The 18,194-nt window shown below is 38.5% G+C and overlaps 1 protein-coding gene across 11 annotated transcripts in view; it reads right to left on the bottom strand.

Annotated features, from left to right (window-relative positions):
• Positions 1-4,548: 4,548 nt before the first annotated feature.
• Positions 4,549-18,194, bottom strand: part of MBNL1 (muscleblind like splicing regulator 1) — a 209,371-nt gene continuing 195,725 nt past the window's right edge. For 7 of the 11 annotated variants that reach the window (XM_040428118.1, XM_040428111.1, XM_040428119.1 and 4 more), the window contains 4 exons: positions 13,144-13,179; positions 9,394-9,488; positions 7,903-7,977; positions 4,549-5,568 (listed from right to left, as the gene is read on the bottom strand). In XM_040428118.1, coding sequence (XP_040284052.1) covers positions 7,921-7,977; positions 9,394-9,488; positions 13,144-13,179 — 188 coding nt within the window. In that variant the 3' untranslated portion in view covers positions 4,549-5,568; positions 7,903-7,920. The remainder of the gene's footprint in view (positions 5,569-7,902; positions 7,978-9,393; positions 9,489-13,143; positions 13,180-18,194) is intronic. The other 4 variants (XM_040428114.1, XM_040428120.1, XM_040428122.1 and 1 more) reach the window with 2 other exon arrangements.

Below are 18,194 nucleotides of genomic sequence, written 5' to 3'. Positions count from 1 at the left end.
CTCCCTATCTTTTCCGACATGCAAAATTGCAGCATGATCAACCTTCAAGAGTTTGCACACTCTTACTCGCTACGTAAACTTTGAATATTTGGATTATCAACAAAAAAAGTCCCTTGATTTATTGATTATGCAGCTTATTTATAACAAGGCCTGATATTCAGGGATTTCCAAAAATATTAAAACAATATCTTAACATTTGAAATGGATACAGTAGAAAATAAATTTTTACTCTAATATCTAGGAACTATTTTATCATAACTAATTACAAACAAAATAACTCATCAAAATATTACTTAATTGTCTGCCAGGATTGTTGCCGTAGCAACAACGTAACACCTTACTTTTAATGATTACATAATATAAGATATCCATACAAAAGATCTTTGTTCTCTTAGTGAAAACTAACAATGACTGATATTCTTACATTGCAATATTAAGTCAGTAAAATAGAAATCATTTTGTTAACAATAATACAAATACTTATATGACAATACATGTAAATTTAGAACTGAGTATGGTATGAAGAAAATAAAACTACTTTTTATTCTTTTTTTTTCTATTTTGAATTTTTTTTTCAGTAAAACTTATGTCAATGAGAAAAAAAAACCTACAAACTTAACAGTATTTAACTTGCAATAGAAATGAAAACATTCTAATAAATGTATGAAATTAAAAATTACATTTTAACAAGAAAAAAAGAACTATTTCAATTATGTAAGTAATTATCATAAAATGCAAAGTCACTTAAACTTTCTTAACACAACTGAAATTACATTGGTTTGGGTTATAACCCGTAATGTAATCTAAGGCTTTAATAGATGCACAGTACAATCATTAATCTTGTCTTCAGCCCCATACCTAAAGTGATTGTTATATCATGTATCTCAATCATAAGCATTTGTGACTCTGAGGGTCCTGCAGCCAGTTCTGTGTGTAAAGATTTCTCGGGTGCAGGTTCTTAGCAATAGGATGAAATGGATGAACAGTTAATAGAATATTTTATTATTCTACATTAAATATTTTTGGATGAGGAAAACTTTGTCAATGCTAAAATATATGGGTTCTTTGCTATTAAGGCAAAGCAATGCATAGGCTGGATGAAGTGGACTTACCAGTTTCCATGGTCCACTGGCCAGATAGAACATAGAGCCTTTGAGTCAGATTCATTATATTTTAGATAAGATGCAATAACGTTTAGATGCAGGTGATATATTAGATCAAATTCTGCTCCGCGGCATCATGTTAAATCAGCAAGTATATTATGACCCTCGAAGGGATTGTCTAGTTATTTACTATTGAGGCCTTCAACATCTGATCAACGGAGGATCAACACCATGCACCCCTGCCAATCAGCTGTTTCAGAGTAGATCCGATGCCGTAAATGCACAGCTCCATCAGTGGACAGGGCTTTGAAATACATCCCTGCTCCCATTCATTTCAATAGGAGCACCACTACAGTAACCAACTCTGCCTGCTACATAATGGACTCAGATGTGCAGTTTCAGCACTGACTTCCAGTAGCAATGGTGCAGGATGTTGGACCCCGGCTGATCAGATATTGATGGTCTATCAATAGTAAAGAATTGGACATCCTCTTTTATTTAGTGCATTGTAACTATGGTGGTTGGTAAACAGCTCATGACCATTATAGCCCTGAGGGTCTGACTCCATACCACTCTCAAAACCTAGTGAACCAAAGCATCTACCCCAGTCTAACTTGGGTTAACATTAGCCCATGTTTTCATAAGGTAAATTATTAACTTGTTTTGTATAGGATCTACAAGCTAGAATAAGGTGGTAATAAGGTGGTCATCACACTGAATATACACTGTACTGCACATGAGTGGACAATGACATGATCCATGTTATGATCCTGTCCTATAGCATTTATTATATCATTATCTTACTGTAGGAAATTAATAACTTGGCTGATATTCCTTGAACCAATTAGTAAAGGCTACTTACCCAGCCAATGCATTGCACATGTGTCCACTAGCAAAATACAAAGTTCATCCATGGAATACAATTCAAATGTTCTACATCAAATCAGAAAAATGCATACGTTGAAAGAACTGTAGTTTTTGGTAATTTTTGTCATATGGGTAATTTTATAGCTATGAGTTTACTGAACCTTCGTGAAGATTGACTCCTACCAATTATTCACAACTAGAATAAAATTGCTGTAATAACTTGTACTCTGACATCACAGAAATAGCACATCACTGAATGCACACCTGTGACCAGTCTTCTGAGTAATTATCACTTATTTAAAAACACACATATATTTTATCGAATATATTATATATGACTCTATATATTTACACACAATCATAAAAAGTCTAAATGTTTCTCTATAGTTCAGGTTAGTGCATACTGTATGTAATGTACATACTAGGTGTAAAATATTGGTATTCTTAAATGAATACTATGTTGTATATGCTTATCTATGGTACATATATACAGCACAGCCCTAAATAGTTTTGGAGGGGATGGGAGTAGCAGCATTTAATAACAGAGTAAGTGTATTATGTGACAGGATTCTTTTGGATCCATCTTCCATATACATTTATAAATCTATGTTAGAATGAATGTTGCTGAATCACTTGCCTAAATGTTCACGCTATGTCCTTATAGTTTGTGAGGTGATGTTTTGTCATTTATTTAGGGGTCTGCAATTTATTGTCACAGAATGGATCCATGCTATTACTCTAAAATGCATGCTAAGGCAATAAAAAGTGCAACGTGTGATGATTAAGCAATGGAATTGTGATAAAAACATTCATTAACAAAAGAGGGTAATAATCATAGGTATTTGCTTAATGTGTACATTCACCTTTGGGAGTCCTAAATTAATATATTAGACAGTATATTGTGTATAGTCAATTCCTTAAAGGACTTTTCCCACAACAAGACTGTTGAGATCCTGACCAATCCTCCAAATAAAAGGAACACAGGAATAGTTGAGAGATGTGGGTTGTATTTTCATGAACAAGTTGAGCTCCACTAATTTTTATGTTAAAGGGATTTTCCAGGTGTTTAATGTTAAGAACCTATCCTCAGGATAGATCATCAATATCAGATTGCTGGGAATCTGACAACCGGCACCCCCATCATTCAGCTGTTGGAGGAGGCCGGGGCGCTCAGGTGAGCGCTGCAGCCTACTCGCAGCTTATCAAGCTCACCGCTCTACATTGGAGAGCTTGGTATTGAATGGGACTGAGCTACACACAGACCTAAGAAGAGGATGCAGAGCTCACCGGAGTGCCACAGTCTCTTCAAACAGCTGATTAATGGGACTGCTGGGACTCGGACCCCGAACCCATCAGATATTGATGAATTATCATGAGGATAGGCAATCAATACCAAAATCTAGAACAATCCCTTTAAACATAATTATTTAGAATGTTGGCAGCCTGCATTCTGCCTGTAGAGAAGAAGACTCAGATCATTGTAAAATTTCATACAGTATGTCTTCCAAATGACTGAAATGAAGTTCACTTCTCTGGCTTATTATTGGTTAAAGGTTATTCGGGTGACAGAAGTATACTGGTTCCCTAGTATACTGTAAAAGCCAAACAAGTAAGAAGGGTTTAAATTATGGGTTAACAGGATGTCAATTTGGGATTGAGTGGTCTGACAGCAGAACAAGGCCCCCCATCCTTACAGATCAATGGTCTATTCTAACGATAGAATGCTATCAAAACTAATTTATGGCCACTATCACACAGGAGCATTTTGGTCAGTATTTTGCATTAGAAGAGGAGGAGGTATGCATTTTTTCATTATACTCTTCATTTCGGAGATTCCACTCCTGGCTTTGGCAAACAAATGCTGATGGAAATTACTGACCAAATACTGACTGGATAAAAGTGGTCTCAATCAGTTGTTGGAACTATATATATTCTTCTGGTATTATAATATATCCTACGATTTTTTCATAAGGTTTAGGGCTCATTCACACAACCATTGTTTGTATCCGCACCCAAGCCACATTTTTTGTGGCTCGGGTGCGGACCCATTTACTTCAATGGGGCCACAAAAGATGCGGACAGCACATCAGTTGCTCCGTTCTGTGGCCCTGCAAAAAAAAATAGAACATGTCCTATACTTGTTCGTTTTACAGACAAGAATAGGCATTTCTATCATGGGCAGCCCATTACATTCTACAGATTGCAGAACGTAAACAAACAGCTGGTATATGTGTTTTGTGGATCCGCAATTCGCGGACCGCAAAACATGGAGCAGTCATGTGAATAAGCCCTTAATGTAACATAAATAATTAGGATTTATTAAAAAATGTTTGAGGAGAGTTATCAAAACTGGCGTAAAGGAAAAAAGGCTTTGTTGGCCAGAGCAACCAATCATATTCCACCTTTTATTTTATAAAGTAGCTCTGAAAAATGAAACGTGGAATCTGATTGGTTGCTATGTGTTTTTTTTTGAGCAGTTTGATAAATCTCCCCCTGTGTTTTTTTTTTTTTTTGTTCAATAAATTGCTGTAAATTACATATCAAAACCAACAAACCTGTGTGAACTAGATGGCTGAGCACAATACATGTCATCCACCCACTATGGCATTTCCTGTTTTCCCTGGCATGTTTGTTTAAAACCACAAAAAAAGATGGCATTTCTATGATGTCAACCTCACAGGTTTGGTTCAGGTAAACTCATTTCAGTGAGAACTTTGGCTTTGCAAATCTAACAGTGCCTACAACTGATCCATTGTAACATAGAAAACGTGTTTTTTATGCATACGAAAAATAACACTGTTGCAATAATACTCTATAATGATACACACTCAATGGCACTTTATGGGCACAAATAGTAATTCCATATTTAAAGCCTTAATGTGTTTTAAAAACATACACAGCAGTGGGTTTCTTGGCACATTCATCTGTGTCAGACCTCTTGCCCCCTGTTACAATCTAGAGCAGGAAAATATCATCCTTGTAAAACTAGTTTGCATGCATACTCCCAGCTACAATGGTAACTTCAAAGACAAGGTGCACCCTTTGTTATTTGTAAACCTTAAAAGAAAAAAAATATAAAAAAAATTATAATCTTGGTCTAAAGACGTACCAACACGTTGTAGATAACCAAGTACAACATAGTCAGAATTTTCAACTCTGAAAGCAAAAATTGATTAGTCCTAATTGACAGGGGCATAGCTGGAGGGGGTGTGACAGGGTATGTGGTATACCCCAGTGCTGAGTGCCAGGAAGGTGCCAGAGGCAGAAAATTTTATATTTGGCACAGATGATGTAAAGACTGGCTAGGCCTCCGCTAAGAGATGTACGCATGCAAACCACTGTGAGAAAAGACAGGATATGTTGTATCACGTTTGAATAGAAATTTCACTTTAGCACAAATATTAAGAAAAATAAAATGTACAAATTATATACTGTAATGTGTGTAATGGGATCCGTGTTGATTTAGGCATTGTTCGGCATGCAAGATGAAAGTGTGTCTCTGTGGGCAATGCTGTGTTTCTTGTTTGTACTGTATGCATACTATGGCTAATGGCCTTGGCCTGTACTTTCTTCAAGTTCCTTGTCTCCTTAGCATAATCTATAAGGGAAAAAAAATAAAGGGTTAATTTTAAGACTGTAATCAGTGAAATAATTGCCATTTTATTAAAGTCTATTCAGTTTTAGAGCTATATGAAAAGACACTCGAGAATTGTTATATTTTGGGTAATAGAATCATGTAAGCAGAAGTGGATCCATTCTGCCAACTGAAATGATTTGGCTTGGTGCTATTCCCAAGGGTGTTAGCGTTCACCTTTAAGTCCTATACAGGGATCTAGACTCTGCTGCAAGGAAACCACAAGGTCACTTCCTCCTGGGGTAGTGTCTGTTTAGTGGTTGTTTACCTTCGGGAGTCAAAAGACACAGATGCAAAGTGCCACGGGGATCAGACAAAACTACACTCAAGGACAAGTTGAGGTCAGGGCAGGCAGAGTTTGTGCTATTCAAAATTAGTCCAAAGGTTATGACAGGCAGCTCAGGGTCAGTACCATGAACAGGTAGAGGTTTGTACATGGACAGGCAAAACAATGGGGCACCTTAGCTGGACAATAAGCTACTAAAACATATTGCTCAGGCACCTTCCCACAGGGAAAGGCGCATTCAATACCCTAAGGTGGCCAGTCATTGGCTGGGAAGACAGAGATACATAGACACTGGTCCTTTAAAAGCTGGAGGAAGCATGCAGATCAGGCAAGGTGAAGGCCTCATTCTGAATGGAGTGGACAGACTGTGCTACTCCAGGCTGCCATACCTGCCAGACGGGAATAGGAGGACAGGCATGGACCACCCCACCTCCCAGAACGGGAAGGTGGCAGACTCTGTAGGCACACACTCTTTTTACAAGGTGAATAGTAATGCCCTGTTTTAAATTTAGTCATAAATTTGTAGGAGGAATAACAGAGGTAGAACACAACACAAAGAAAAGATGTCCTAGAATTGTTACTTGATGAGGAATACAAGTATTTAAGTAAAATAGGCATGCCAGGAGTGGTAATAGGTCCTCCACAAATACTGACCCTGATCCCACTGTTTATTGGACACTGTGCTAAAGTCGTTTATGACTGAGATACTCTGCTGTTGCTTAAGTGGGGTCAGTGTGATGGAGCTGCTCATGAAGCCATTATGGAGGCTTGTCTGTGTCAGGTACAGAATAAAAATAAAATGTACCATATTTTTCACCCCATAAGATGCACTCCATCCCCCCCCCTTAAATGGCAGATTTGCAGGGAGACGTTAATGGGAGCATAGGAGCAGGCATATGAGAGGCGGAGCAGGCTTTCCTGCCACACATGCCTGCTACACCTCTAAGTCTTCACACATGTCTGCTCCTGTGTATGTGCCCTAGAAGCTGATGAGTGGCATGGGGGCTGATAAGAGTTATGAGGGCTGATAAGAAGTATGAAGGCTGACAGGAGGCATGGGGTCTGATAGAAGGCATGGGGGCTGATAGGAAGCATGGGGGCTAATGATAGGAGGCATGGGGGCTCATCATAAGAGGCATGGGGGCTGATCTGAGGTCTGAATGGGGGTCTTTTTTAGATTGGTGGTCTGACCTGAGGTCTAATGAAACATATTAACTCAGCTCTTAACTCAAATTTCTTAACTCATCGTGTTATCTTGAGACAAAAGCCATTAAAAAGCAATTGAAGGTGTTTGCTTAGATTAGATTGGCATCTTTCTCTCCTATAAAAATTCTAAATACGTCACACGGTTTAGTAGTTCGGAAGGACATCGGCTTCTAATTAAACATTTGTTGTATTGCATAATCAAACACACAAATATAGTATTTAAAGCAGTCTGTTACCTCCAAATTCGGTTTCAAAGTAAGCATATCATTATGAAGGGTAAGTGCCTGAAAATGTAACCTTTTTTGTGAAAATCCAGTCCCCTGAGAAATGCTTCATTATGCTTGTATGCAGATAATGTTTTCGGTGCACTTTGGATCTTTTCACCAGCAATGTTTAGTTTACAGTCCATGTGATTTCAGAGCCTATAGAAGCAAGGGGTAGCCAGTTGCACCGACCACCAAAGACTTTATTTGCAGAAAAATAGAAAGAAGCATTCCTCAGGATTAGAGCACATGATTGTCACAAGAAAGTGATGCTTATGGTTTGGGGCCTTTACCCAACAGATAGCTGTACACTTACTATGTGTTTGGAGATGACAGACTCCCCTTAAGCGTGTGACAATTCTTTTAATGGATTCATCATATATGGACTACAAAACCCAAATGAAATAGTCCAGCAACGACATCACATAACTGTGCACTTGGATTTTTCAAAACTGATTGCCACATTGCATTGTTATTTTTTTTTAAAGAAACACTGTATAAAGAGCAATAAAGAAATGAAAATTCAGCGATAAGGAAACTTACGGCATCAGGACATGACCTCTAGAGCTGTGTAACATACTTGTGACTACTCAGATGATCTGCAGATATTATGGGTATCTGTAGATAAAACAGGTTAACAATGAATTGAAAACATTTGCAGCCAACAATCAGCCGTTTGTAGAAAACAGAACAAAAGCCGTTGACTTCTGAATACGGAGTAATAAGTAAAACATTGTGAAACTAAATGCTACAGTAGCAAACTGATGTTAAGAAATTGCTCAACAACTCTAAATAAGTGTCAGCAGCTGCACAGGGAGGCGAGGGAGCAGCGCATTACAGAAATCGTACGGAGCAGTAATCGTCAAGAGATCCTCTTTTGTTGGCATACACAAAGGGCATTATTGAATTCTAACTAGGATTATCTAACCAAGAACTAAGGCAGAACTTATGCAATGATTTATGGAAAAAAGTATACAAAATATTAGGGAAATTCTATATTTCCCAATGTTGCGTCAACTATGAGGCGACTTGACTAAAGGTTCAAATCCCTAAAAAGTTTTAACAATCAAATCTAGTAAAAAAAGAACATAATAATTACCGGTAGTTCTAAAGGGCAACAACACTGACTACATATGAATTACTTTCAATATGTGCTAAATCGGTATTAAAGAATGACACCGAAAAAGAAAAATGGAACGTGGCTTGTAGTTGCTATGGACAACAAGGAAATTTATGGGTTCTCCAGGAATTCAATATTGATGAGCAAATTTCTTAAAGTTTGATTTGGACCCTGATTAACGCCACCGGAATCAAAAGTGCTCTTATTACCTGGAAAAGTCTCTCTCTCTCTCTTTGATTCTCCAGGATCAATACAAAATTTGGGTTCATTAAAATTAGAACATTTTGAAAAATTTGGGTAAAATTTTCTAATTTTATAATCTATTCACTCTTCTCAAATGATTTCATGATCAATGTCTAATTGGTAAGCGTCCAACTCCCGACACCCCTGCCAATCAGCTGTTTAAAGGGGCCACAGCGCTCAGGTGATTACAAGTATTACAGCAGAAACGTGAGCTGCAGAAAGGCCGGGGGACTGATGGACTTGACATCACAGGCCATGGAGGTGGCAGAAGTTGGATCCACACTGATTAGATATAGATGACGCATCCTGAAGGTAGGTCATCAGTATTGAATTCCTAGAAAAACTCTTTAATGACAGGATCTACTCTGCTCCATCTAACCAAGCTTTAATATTTTGGCAACCTGCAGAATGGCTCATTTGAAAGGGTTTATTTTTATTCTATCCTTCCCTAAGTTAACCTGTCACATTCAGTCCCTGTACATGTGACCTTAGCTTTGTTACAGGAGAATGTCTTACTTCTTATTAAACTGCAATTTCAATAAAACCTGTCCTAAGCTTTGAATGCTAGGAGAATGAATACGTATGCCAGCAGGAGGAACGGTGAACATAGTGTTATTACAAAGCACTGATTTAGAGTTGTTCTTAAGAATGGAAGCTGTAAATTAGCAAACCTGGTTGGCTGTGGCTGTTGCAGCGAAGGGAACACTTGTGGCAGATGTTGCTGCTGCAGACACATTAGCGGGCGCTGTACCGTGCACCATGGGAACTTTCGGAGGAAATCATATAAGCAGACATACAGAAGAGTGTAGCACAGTGGGAACCATAGCAACAGGTGGCAGAACAATTTGGCATGATATTTATTGCAGCGTGAAGCCACGTGGTGTAACATCATCACCAGCGAGTGGCATGCAATCAAAGTGCAAAAGCAGGTCAGCATTCCAAGGAAAAGGAGGAAAAGGGTGGGATGAAAGAGAAAAAAAAAAGGGAAAATGTTTGTTACCATAAAAACAATGTATTCATTACACACAAAGCTTCATTTTTTATGACTGAACCAGTTATAATAAAAGTACCTCTATTATAAGCACACAGGGGAGGAATACATTGTGTCGGCTTAACTGATGCTGCACAGTAGAAATGGGCAAACTTGAAAAAATTTAGCTTAGCCAGCATTTTATATGTTTTTTTTTTCTCTCAATAAAAATCTAAAAAAAATACCTGCATTTTTTAGGGCATTTTGCTATACAAACGAGCCATGGTCCATGCAGCACCTAACCAAACATTGAGGGACAGGGCATCCTGCTCTCCTCCTAGTCCACCGTTTTAAGTACAGGAGATAAAATGAGCAATATTTATAGATTCAATTGACTTGAAAAATGTGGAACTATAAAGGCTATGTTCACACCACATTTTGTACTGTATGTATGTTTAGTGTGTGCATTAGAAACTGTTCCTGGTTGGGTTAATGGGCTCCTATGAACTTAACAAATTTTAAAAGAATCTCCTTTCAGGATCTGCTGGCCACTAAGAATACATTAGTGTTCCTTTTTTCACTCTCTTGGAAACTGTGACCTGTCGTGTGTAGTGATGAGCGGCAGGGGCAATATTCAAATTTGCGATATTTCGCGAATATTTGGTAGAATATTCATCATATATTCGCGAATTCGAGATTATTTTCTAGATCGCGAAAAATCGGCAATGTAATATTCTCGTAATACACGCGAAATACAGGTGTGGGTCACTATAGCTCACTGCTGTCTCTCTCAGAACTTTAAAAAAACTGTAGAAAATGGCTGCTGGGGAGGTTCTTATATAGTAAGGGGTAGGCAAGTTTCCTATTGGTTGCTAAGGATGTTGCTAAGCTCAGACAAAGACATTGCAGCCTTCTCATTGGCCCACAAGCAAGAATGGAGGTTACTGATCTAGGTTACTAAAAAATCTAGTATATTCAAAATTAAGAATATATATCACTATATTCTAAATATTCGCAAATTCTCAAAGTACTGATATTCGCGATTAATATTCACTATTCAAATATTCGCGCCCAACATTAGTCATGTGGTGTGTGTGTATATATAAATATATATAAATTCTTTTTTTTACAGTGGTGGCCTATAGGCAACATATGCATCAGACCTTTAAGTTTGGTGCATATGTTAGGAGATTTTCCCAGTGCATGTGTTGACAGTAAAGAGTAGATAAAATAGGGAGCCTTATGCCTCATTCACATGTCAGTGTTTGGTCAGTGATTTCCATCAATGATTTTGAGCCAAAAACAGGTGTGGCTCTAAACACAGAGCAGGAGCAGATCTTTCCCTTTATACCTTATGTCTGTGGAGGCTCCAATCCTGGTTTTGGCTCACAATCCATGATGGAAATCACTGACCAAACACTGACATGTGAATGAGGCTTTAGGTCGCTTTCACACAATCAATGTTTGGTCAGTGATTTCCATGAGTGATTGTGAGCCAAAAACAGGATTGGAGGATACACAGAGATAAAGTATAGTGGAAATATTTGTACCTGTTTTTAGATTAGGAATCCATTCACATATCTGTGTAAGGGCTCATTCAGAAGAGAAGGCTCCACATTTTTTGTGCAAGGAAAAAATTATCAATTTTTTTTAATGGACCTCATACGGTTGACATCTGCGTGCAGTCCATTTTTCTCATGAACTGATTCACTGGAATGGATGAGTCTTGCAGTAAAAGTTGACCTAATGGTCATAGTCAAGTGGCTCTTGCAACATGGCCATGCTACGTCGGAGTACTCCACGGCCGTACGGGGTAATGTAGGCTCTAATTAAACTAATGAGCCTGCACTGTTTAGTAGGTCTGTAATGTTAATGACTGAAGGTACCGTGCGGCTATTAAGAATACAGACCGACTTAGACTACTTTCACACTAGCGTTTTGGCTGGATGCGGCAGGGTTCAGCAAAAACGCTTCAGTTACTGATAATACAACCGTCTGCATCCGTTATGAATGGATCTTATTGTATTACCTTTAACATAGCCAAGACAGATTTGTCTTGAACTCCATTAAAAGTCAATGGGGGACGGATCAGTTTTCTATTGTGTCAGATAGTGTCAGAGAAAACAGATCCGCATCCCAGGACGGAAAGAAAATCGCAGCTTGCTGCGCTTTGCTCTCCGGTATGGGAAAGCAACTAAACGGAACGGAACGCATTTTGGAGCATTCCGTTCTGTTCAGTTACGTTTTGTCACCATTGACAATGAATGGAGACAAAACGGAAGAGTTTTTCTCCCGTATTAAGACCCTATGATGGATCTCAATACCGGAAAATAGAAACGCTAGTGTGAAAGTAGCCTAACCAGTGTGGTGTTAATAGTTATATTAGAATCCGATGCAGCGCTGTGCCCTAATTGCAGCGTGGCTGCGTCGCAAACACCACTCGAACGCGCTGTGTGGTCGTATCTAAAGGATGCATTTATAGAAAACCACTCATGTAAATGAACTTATTAATAGTGTTGAGCAAACTTGTGTTTTAAGTTTGGCGTCCAAAGTTTGGGTTATGAAAGAATTCCGTTATGGATTCCGCTACCAAGGACCATAATGAAATTCTATAACGGCATGAACCACGGAAGCCTACTAGAGGCATTCCGTAGTGCGTTCCATAATAATAGAAGTCTATGCTGGCCATAGACTTTATATTATGACGGAATATGTCCAACCCGAACCTTGCAGGCTGAACTTAAAACACAAGTTCGCTCAACACTACTCATTAACTATAAGTAAAAATTCTACACTGGGACAGCACACAGACGTGAACATGGCATGATGTCTGAATGAGCCATTAGTGAGCATTTCCATCCATACGGTATGTTTATTGTTATGGGTGCAAATCAATCGGTCAGAAATGCTTTCTCTATTATCCCTGTGTTAAACTTCTCTTGACCAGACTAGGAAAGATCTTTCACTGCCATTGTGGTGGAAGGAAAGTGACAAGCAGACTCCGCAAACTTAGTGCTCATTATAGTGGTTGTCACTTTTTTTGCCCAGGAGGGGCCCACAATGCAGCTATATAACTGCAAAATGAATGATGCCAGATTTAACATTCCCCATGGTTCAGACTGTGCCCTACAAATGCCATTTATTAGCTGGGGTATAAAATCCTCAAAAAAAATGGGTTGTGCCAGAAAATGGATGCCTCCACTGTGTGCAGCTGCATTTGCCACTCTTTCTATGTTTAATGCCTATAAATAATGTATTTTAAACAATTTCTAGCAATAAAAATATTAGCACAATGTTTAATTGTACAGTCAAAATCCACAGACAGTAAATTTTGAAATGACATAAGCAGCATCTCCCAAACTAGACAAGTGGCCCCAGACATGGATTTTGAGTGCAAGAATAAAAGTTCATCAGGCATGTCAAATAATTAAGAAACAAAGCTGGCACCTACCAACACTTGCAGCGGGTGTCATGCACAAAATTGAGCCTGCCCATCATGCATTGCAACAGGAAGGTGGATTGAAAGGGAAAAGAATTAAAAAAAAACCCATCACACATGTTATTATTAGGAAAAATTATTTGTACAAGGAAGAAATGTGTTATTAATGCAACAGTGGAACATACAGTGAGCATACTAAAATCACAGAGGAGCAGAGTGGGTGATTAGGACTTCTGTGGAGCAGAGGAACAAGAGTAAACCTTTATTCATCGGGTAATAGGATCGTTCATGCGGTCACCTAAATCATCATTGGCTGGCAGCAGCACTAACGCCTGCAGAATGCTGACTGCTGCTCTGGGCTATAACAGACTTTGTAACTACGGTTAAGTACAAGATAACTAATGCAATTTATATACTAAGTAACAGAACTAGGGCTGAGCGAATCAAAGTATCCAAAGTGGACTTCGATCATCCGAATTTCAGGAAAAAATTGATTTGCTGCGAAGCCGAATTTCCTTCTGCTTCGTGGTAACGAATCAATGTTCCCTGAAATGGCAGTAAAAAGAGATTTCATGCGGTGTCTTCAATCAAGATGGCTGCAGTGGCCTCTTCGCGCTCAAATGGATAAGGTGAGTATTATTTATTTTTACTGGATTAACCCCTGAAAGCCCTCACTAATATTCTCAAATGCCGCGATCAGCGATGAATGTGGCACCTGAGGGGTTCAATGATGGGGGGCGGCGCCAATCGCCATTCCCCATTATTGTGCCTGCTACTTACAAAGAAATGCACTTTGTGACAAAGTAATTCTTCGCAAAGTGAATTTCTTTGTGAAATCTAATTTTTCAAAACGTGACTCAACACTAAACTGAACTACGTGGATTAATTTTATGTGTAAACTGTAAAAAACTGTTCACAGGTGAGCAAACACTTTTAAGGATTCTCCAATTTTGTAAAAATAATGCCAACTAAATCAAGATCTGTGCCCGGGTCCTCACATGTCTCTCAGATACCTGGGCTGGGATGAGACTGCAACCCTCATGCCTAACTATTATGCCACTACTGTCCTAAAGAAATCCAGCAATCCTGAGAGCAGATATTCAGGACTGTGGGTATGAAGGCTCACTGGGCGAGGAGCGGACGCTATGTCCTGGACTTGTCCTATGTAAACAGCTCTTTTATTTGCTGCCCTTGGATTGTGCTGTGTAACAGCATGTTCATCTGGTGGAAATACATGCAGGAAAAATCTGATGTGTATTATTGCTGTGGAACCCATGGCAGAAATCCAAGGCTGGCCCTTTGGTTTGCAGTTTGCATTGACATAGAATCCACCCATGAATTAACCCCAACCTCACCAGAAATGGACATGCTATTTTATTTTTATTTTTTTTGCAATACATACTTTAAAATCTGCATTGCTATTGTCTAAGGAGTTGTCCTAAGAAAAATATTCTACATTTTTTAAACCAGTAACCGGATCTGCATAACACCACCTGCTTTTTGTTCTTTTCCTTATTTCTCTGCCCTCCTCAGTAATATCGCTGGTGTGGACAAAGTGGTGTACATAGAGAAGTAAGAGTGCCATAGCAAGGATCAAACCAGGACCCCCACACAGGACAGAAGGGTTTCCGCCTAAACCCTTTTCAATGACCATTGGGCCATTTTATCCACTGCCTTATTTGCTAAAAGTTGTTCCTTTACAGGGTAGAGTCCTGACCAAGTTTTCACTTCCAGTAGAAGAGGAGATAATCCCAACTAAGACTGGGCCCCCTATTGCCCTGGACCCCACAGCAGTCGCATGGTGTGCCGCTATGGTAGTTACGCCCCTGTGTAGACACATATGTTCAGTTCATGTTAGAAGCTGTGACAGTTACAGTGCAAGAGCTGCAGCAGAAAGGTCACATCCCCTGAGAAAGGATACACTATCTCAGCTGCTGGCTTAATATAAATTTAGAAGATCTACTGCAGTAATGAATAGAGAGAGGTCTGGATCCATATGAACTATGGGTTGGATTTATATACTACATTAATTCTGATTATAATTTTTTTACATGAATTATGGGATCACCTCTTAAATTGGATTTTTATGTGTATTTCAGCACACAGCAAATTAATTCAAATTCTCAGCAAAGATCCACCATGTGAACATGTCCTAAGGCCTATCTGCTACACGTTGTATGTTGCAAGCTTTAAGTGCACCCAGTTGTCATTTAACTTTATTTGTCACTGTATAACCCTTTAAAACAAAGGTTTTATGCTAGATATATTATGCCTGTGGCTTTTCATCTAAACGAGGACCTGTTCTATTAAATGTTTGTATTCTTTATAAAATGACAATTCTTGATCATCTTTACTTACATCTATCCATTGTGCCATTCTTCTGTGTGTGAATATATTGACAACTGGGTTTTACCCATTGGGGGTTGTCCCTGCACACCCTGACACTGTCCAACCAGTGGTGACTACGTAGGGACACACCCCTTTGTCCGTTCTCAATACATTCATTTACAGAAAGAATAATAGAGGAACGGTGCACAAGTATGACAGATGCTACAGAATTGTGGGGGATACAAGTATTTACTAAGACAAAGAAATGACAGCCCATTTATATATAATAGTAAATGTGATGCACAGGAGTGACTAATGACCAAAAGAGGGGCGCTCAGTCAAGTGGACTCACCCTGTCCACTCAAACATAAAACTGAGTAAACAAAGGTAACTGGGCACTCAGGATATCTGAACCATATGAAGTTTATTTGCGTGTAAAATCAATAGATATAGTTCAATAGGTGGCAATGTACACAGCGGCGGTAAATATTAGATAATATCACAAATGGCTAAAAAAAACATACCCAAAATCCACAACAGGCAGTAATACATAAAAATATTTCTCTTTGCGTTTCGGGGTATCGAAGTACCCCTTCCTCAGTAAGAATTACGGAGGAAGGGGTAATTTGATACCCCCAAACGCAAAGAGAAATATTTTTATGTATTACTGCCTGTTGTGGATTTTGGGTATGTTTTTTTTAGCCATTTGTGATATTATCTAATATTTACCGCCGCTGTGTACATTGCCACCTATCGATTTTAATCCGGCATAATTCAAACTTTCGTTGCTAACATTCCAGTGGGACGCCGCTGGTTCATGCAATTAGCGGGACGCCGCTGCGCTCTGTTTGCTTATTGCTTACTGGGACATTAAAACTTTCGGATACCACTGCCAACTTATCGAATTGGGCGTATTTTAGGACATTACTTATATTGCTACCAATAGATTCGAGACTTTTCCCATACAAATATTTATACGAAATATTTATACGATTTGCATCCATTGACGTTTAGTAATTGTGAATCGATTATACCATTCTATTTATTTCTCGAGTTTTTATGATATATTGTATCCCATTAATTTTATGATATTTTTATGTATTACTGCCTGTTGTGGATTTTGGGTATGTTTTTTTTGCCATTTGAGATATTATCTAATATTTACCGCCGCTGTGTACATTGCCACCTATTGAACTATATCTATTGATTTTACACGCAAATAAACTTCATATGGTTCAGATATCCTGAGAGTGCCCAGTTACCTTTGTTTACTCATTTATAAATGTTCCTAAGCAAGCAGAAGCAGGTGAAATCATCAAGGTCAAGGCTAGAAACAGAAGCCAGTATCATGCTGAATACCAGGAATTGTGGGGGTAGGGAAGCGAGACCCCACTAATGTTTTATTGAAGGTGCAGATCACCAGCAGAACATTCAGATTTTGTCAACTCTCTGGCTGTGTTCACATGCACAGGATTTGGTAATGATTTAAGTAAGATAACGCACCTAAATCCTCCCCAGCTAATCTGACATTATGCATTCAATACAAGTGAATGGGATATTTATATACGATGTACGTGCAGTGGGAAAACAAATTTGCCGAAATAATGACCTGTAGGTTTTCATATTTGAAACATGCTCATGATTTGCACCTTGAAAAGCCATGGATTTTTGCCCTAATGAATTACTATGGGTCTAACACTTGTGCGGATCTGCTGGCACGTACATACATGTTGGATTTGCCTATACATGTGAACATACTCTCTCTGGACATATCACAGCATGCAACCATACTACGTGAATTTCTTAAAATTCAATTTGTGTCCAAATAAATCTGGGTCCAAATAAATTTTAACCACGTTGAAAGTGCTGAGTGTCTAAAAAGTCTTTCTCCTTGATTCTCCTAAAAAAAAATAAAATTGGGTTCAGCAGAACAGAACGTTTTGGGAAAATTTGGGTTGAATTTCTGAATGTGCTAATCTCTATACAATATCTATCTGACCTTTCATATGGCTCACTACTAATTTTGCTGTATTTAAACCCGATTCAATAACAATATAGCCTCTGTCTTTCTGTAAAATGTATGGTCTCCGCAGAGGTGTTTGCTAACTTGTGACAAATATTGCGAGACTTGCTTCGTCTCACATCTATGACTTTATACTTTATTTATTCGCATAAATTACAGTGTTAAAATCCGAAGATGAACTCAGCTTCGTTAATGAGGAAGGATATTTGCAGCAAGTTTGCAAAAACCTCAGTGGAGACCATACATTTTATGGTAGGATGGAGGCTATATTGTTAAAGGGGTTCTCCAGGAATAGAAAATGAAAATACGTAAATATTACTTTATTATAAATATATTTCCAAATACCTTTCATTAGTTATAATGGCTTGTTTTGTCTAGGGAGCAATCATTAGAAGAAACAAAATGGCCGCCGTCCTATTACACAGTTACATAGTTAATACGGTTAAAAAAAAACATAAGTCCATCAATTTCAACCACGGGATAGGGATAGGTGGGGATTCGAATTCCAGAAGGAATTGAGACTCTGATTTCTACACGTTTTCATAAGAATTAATGTTGTTTACTTTTAAGAATTTATCTAAACCCTTTTTAAAACTGTCCACTGTTCCTGCTGTGACCACGTCCTGAGGAAGTCTATTCCACAGATTCACAGTTCTTACAGTAAAGAAGCTTTGATGCTTCCGGGGACTAAACTTTTTCCTCTCCAATCGGA

The sequence above is a fragment of the Bufo bufo genome, chromosome 4, assembly GCF_905171765.1.
Source record: "Bufo bufo chromosome 4, aBufBuf1.1, whole genome shotgun sequence".
NCBI lineage: Eukaryota > Metazoa > Chordata > Amphibia > Anura > Bufonidae > Bufo > Bufo bufo.
The sequence above is the reverse complement of the archived record's forward strand: the minus strand, read 5'-3'. Positions and strand labels throughout refer to the sequence as shown.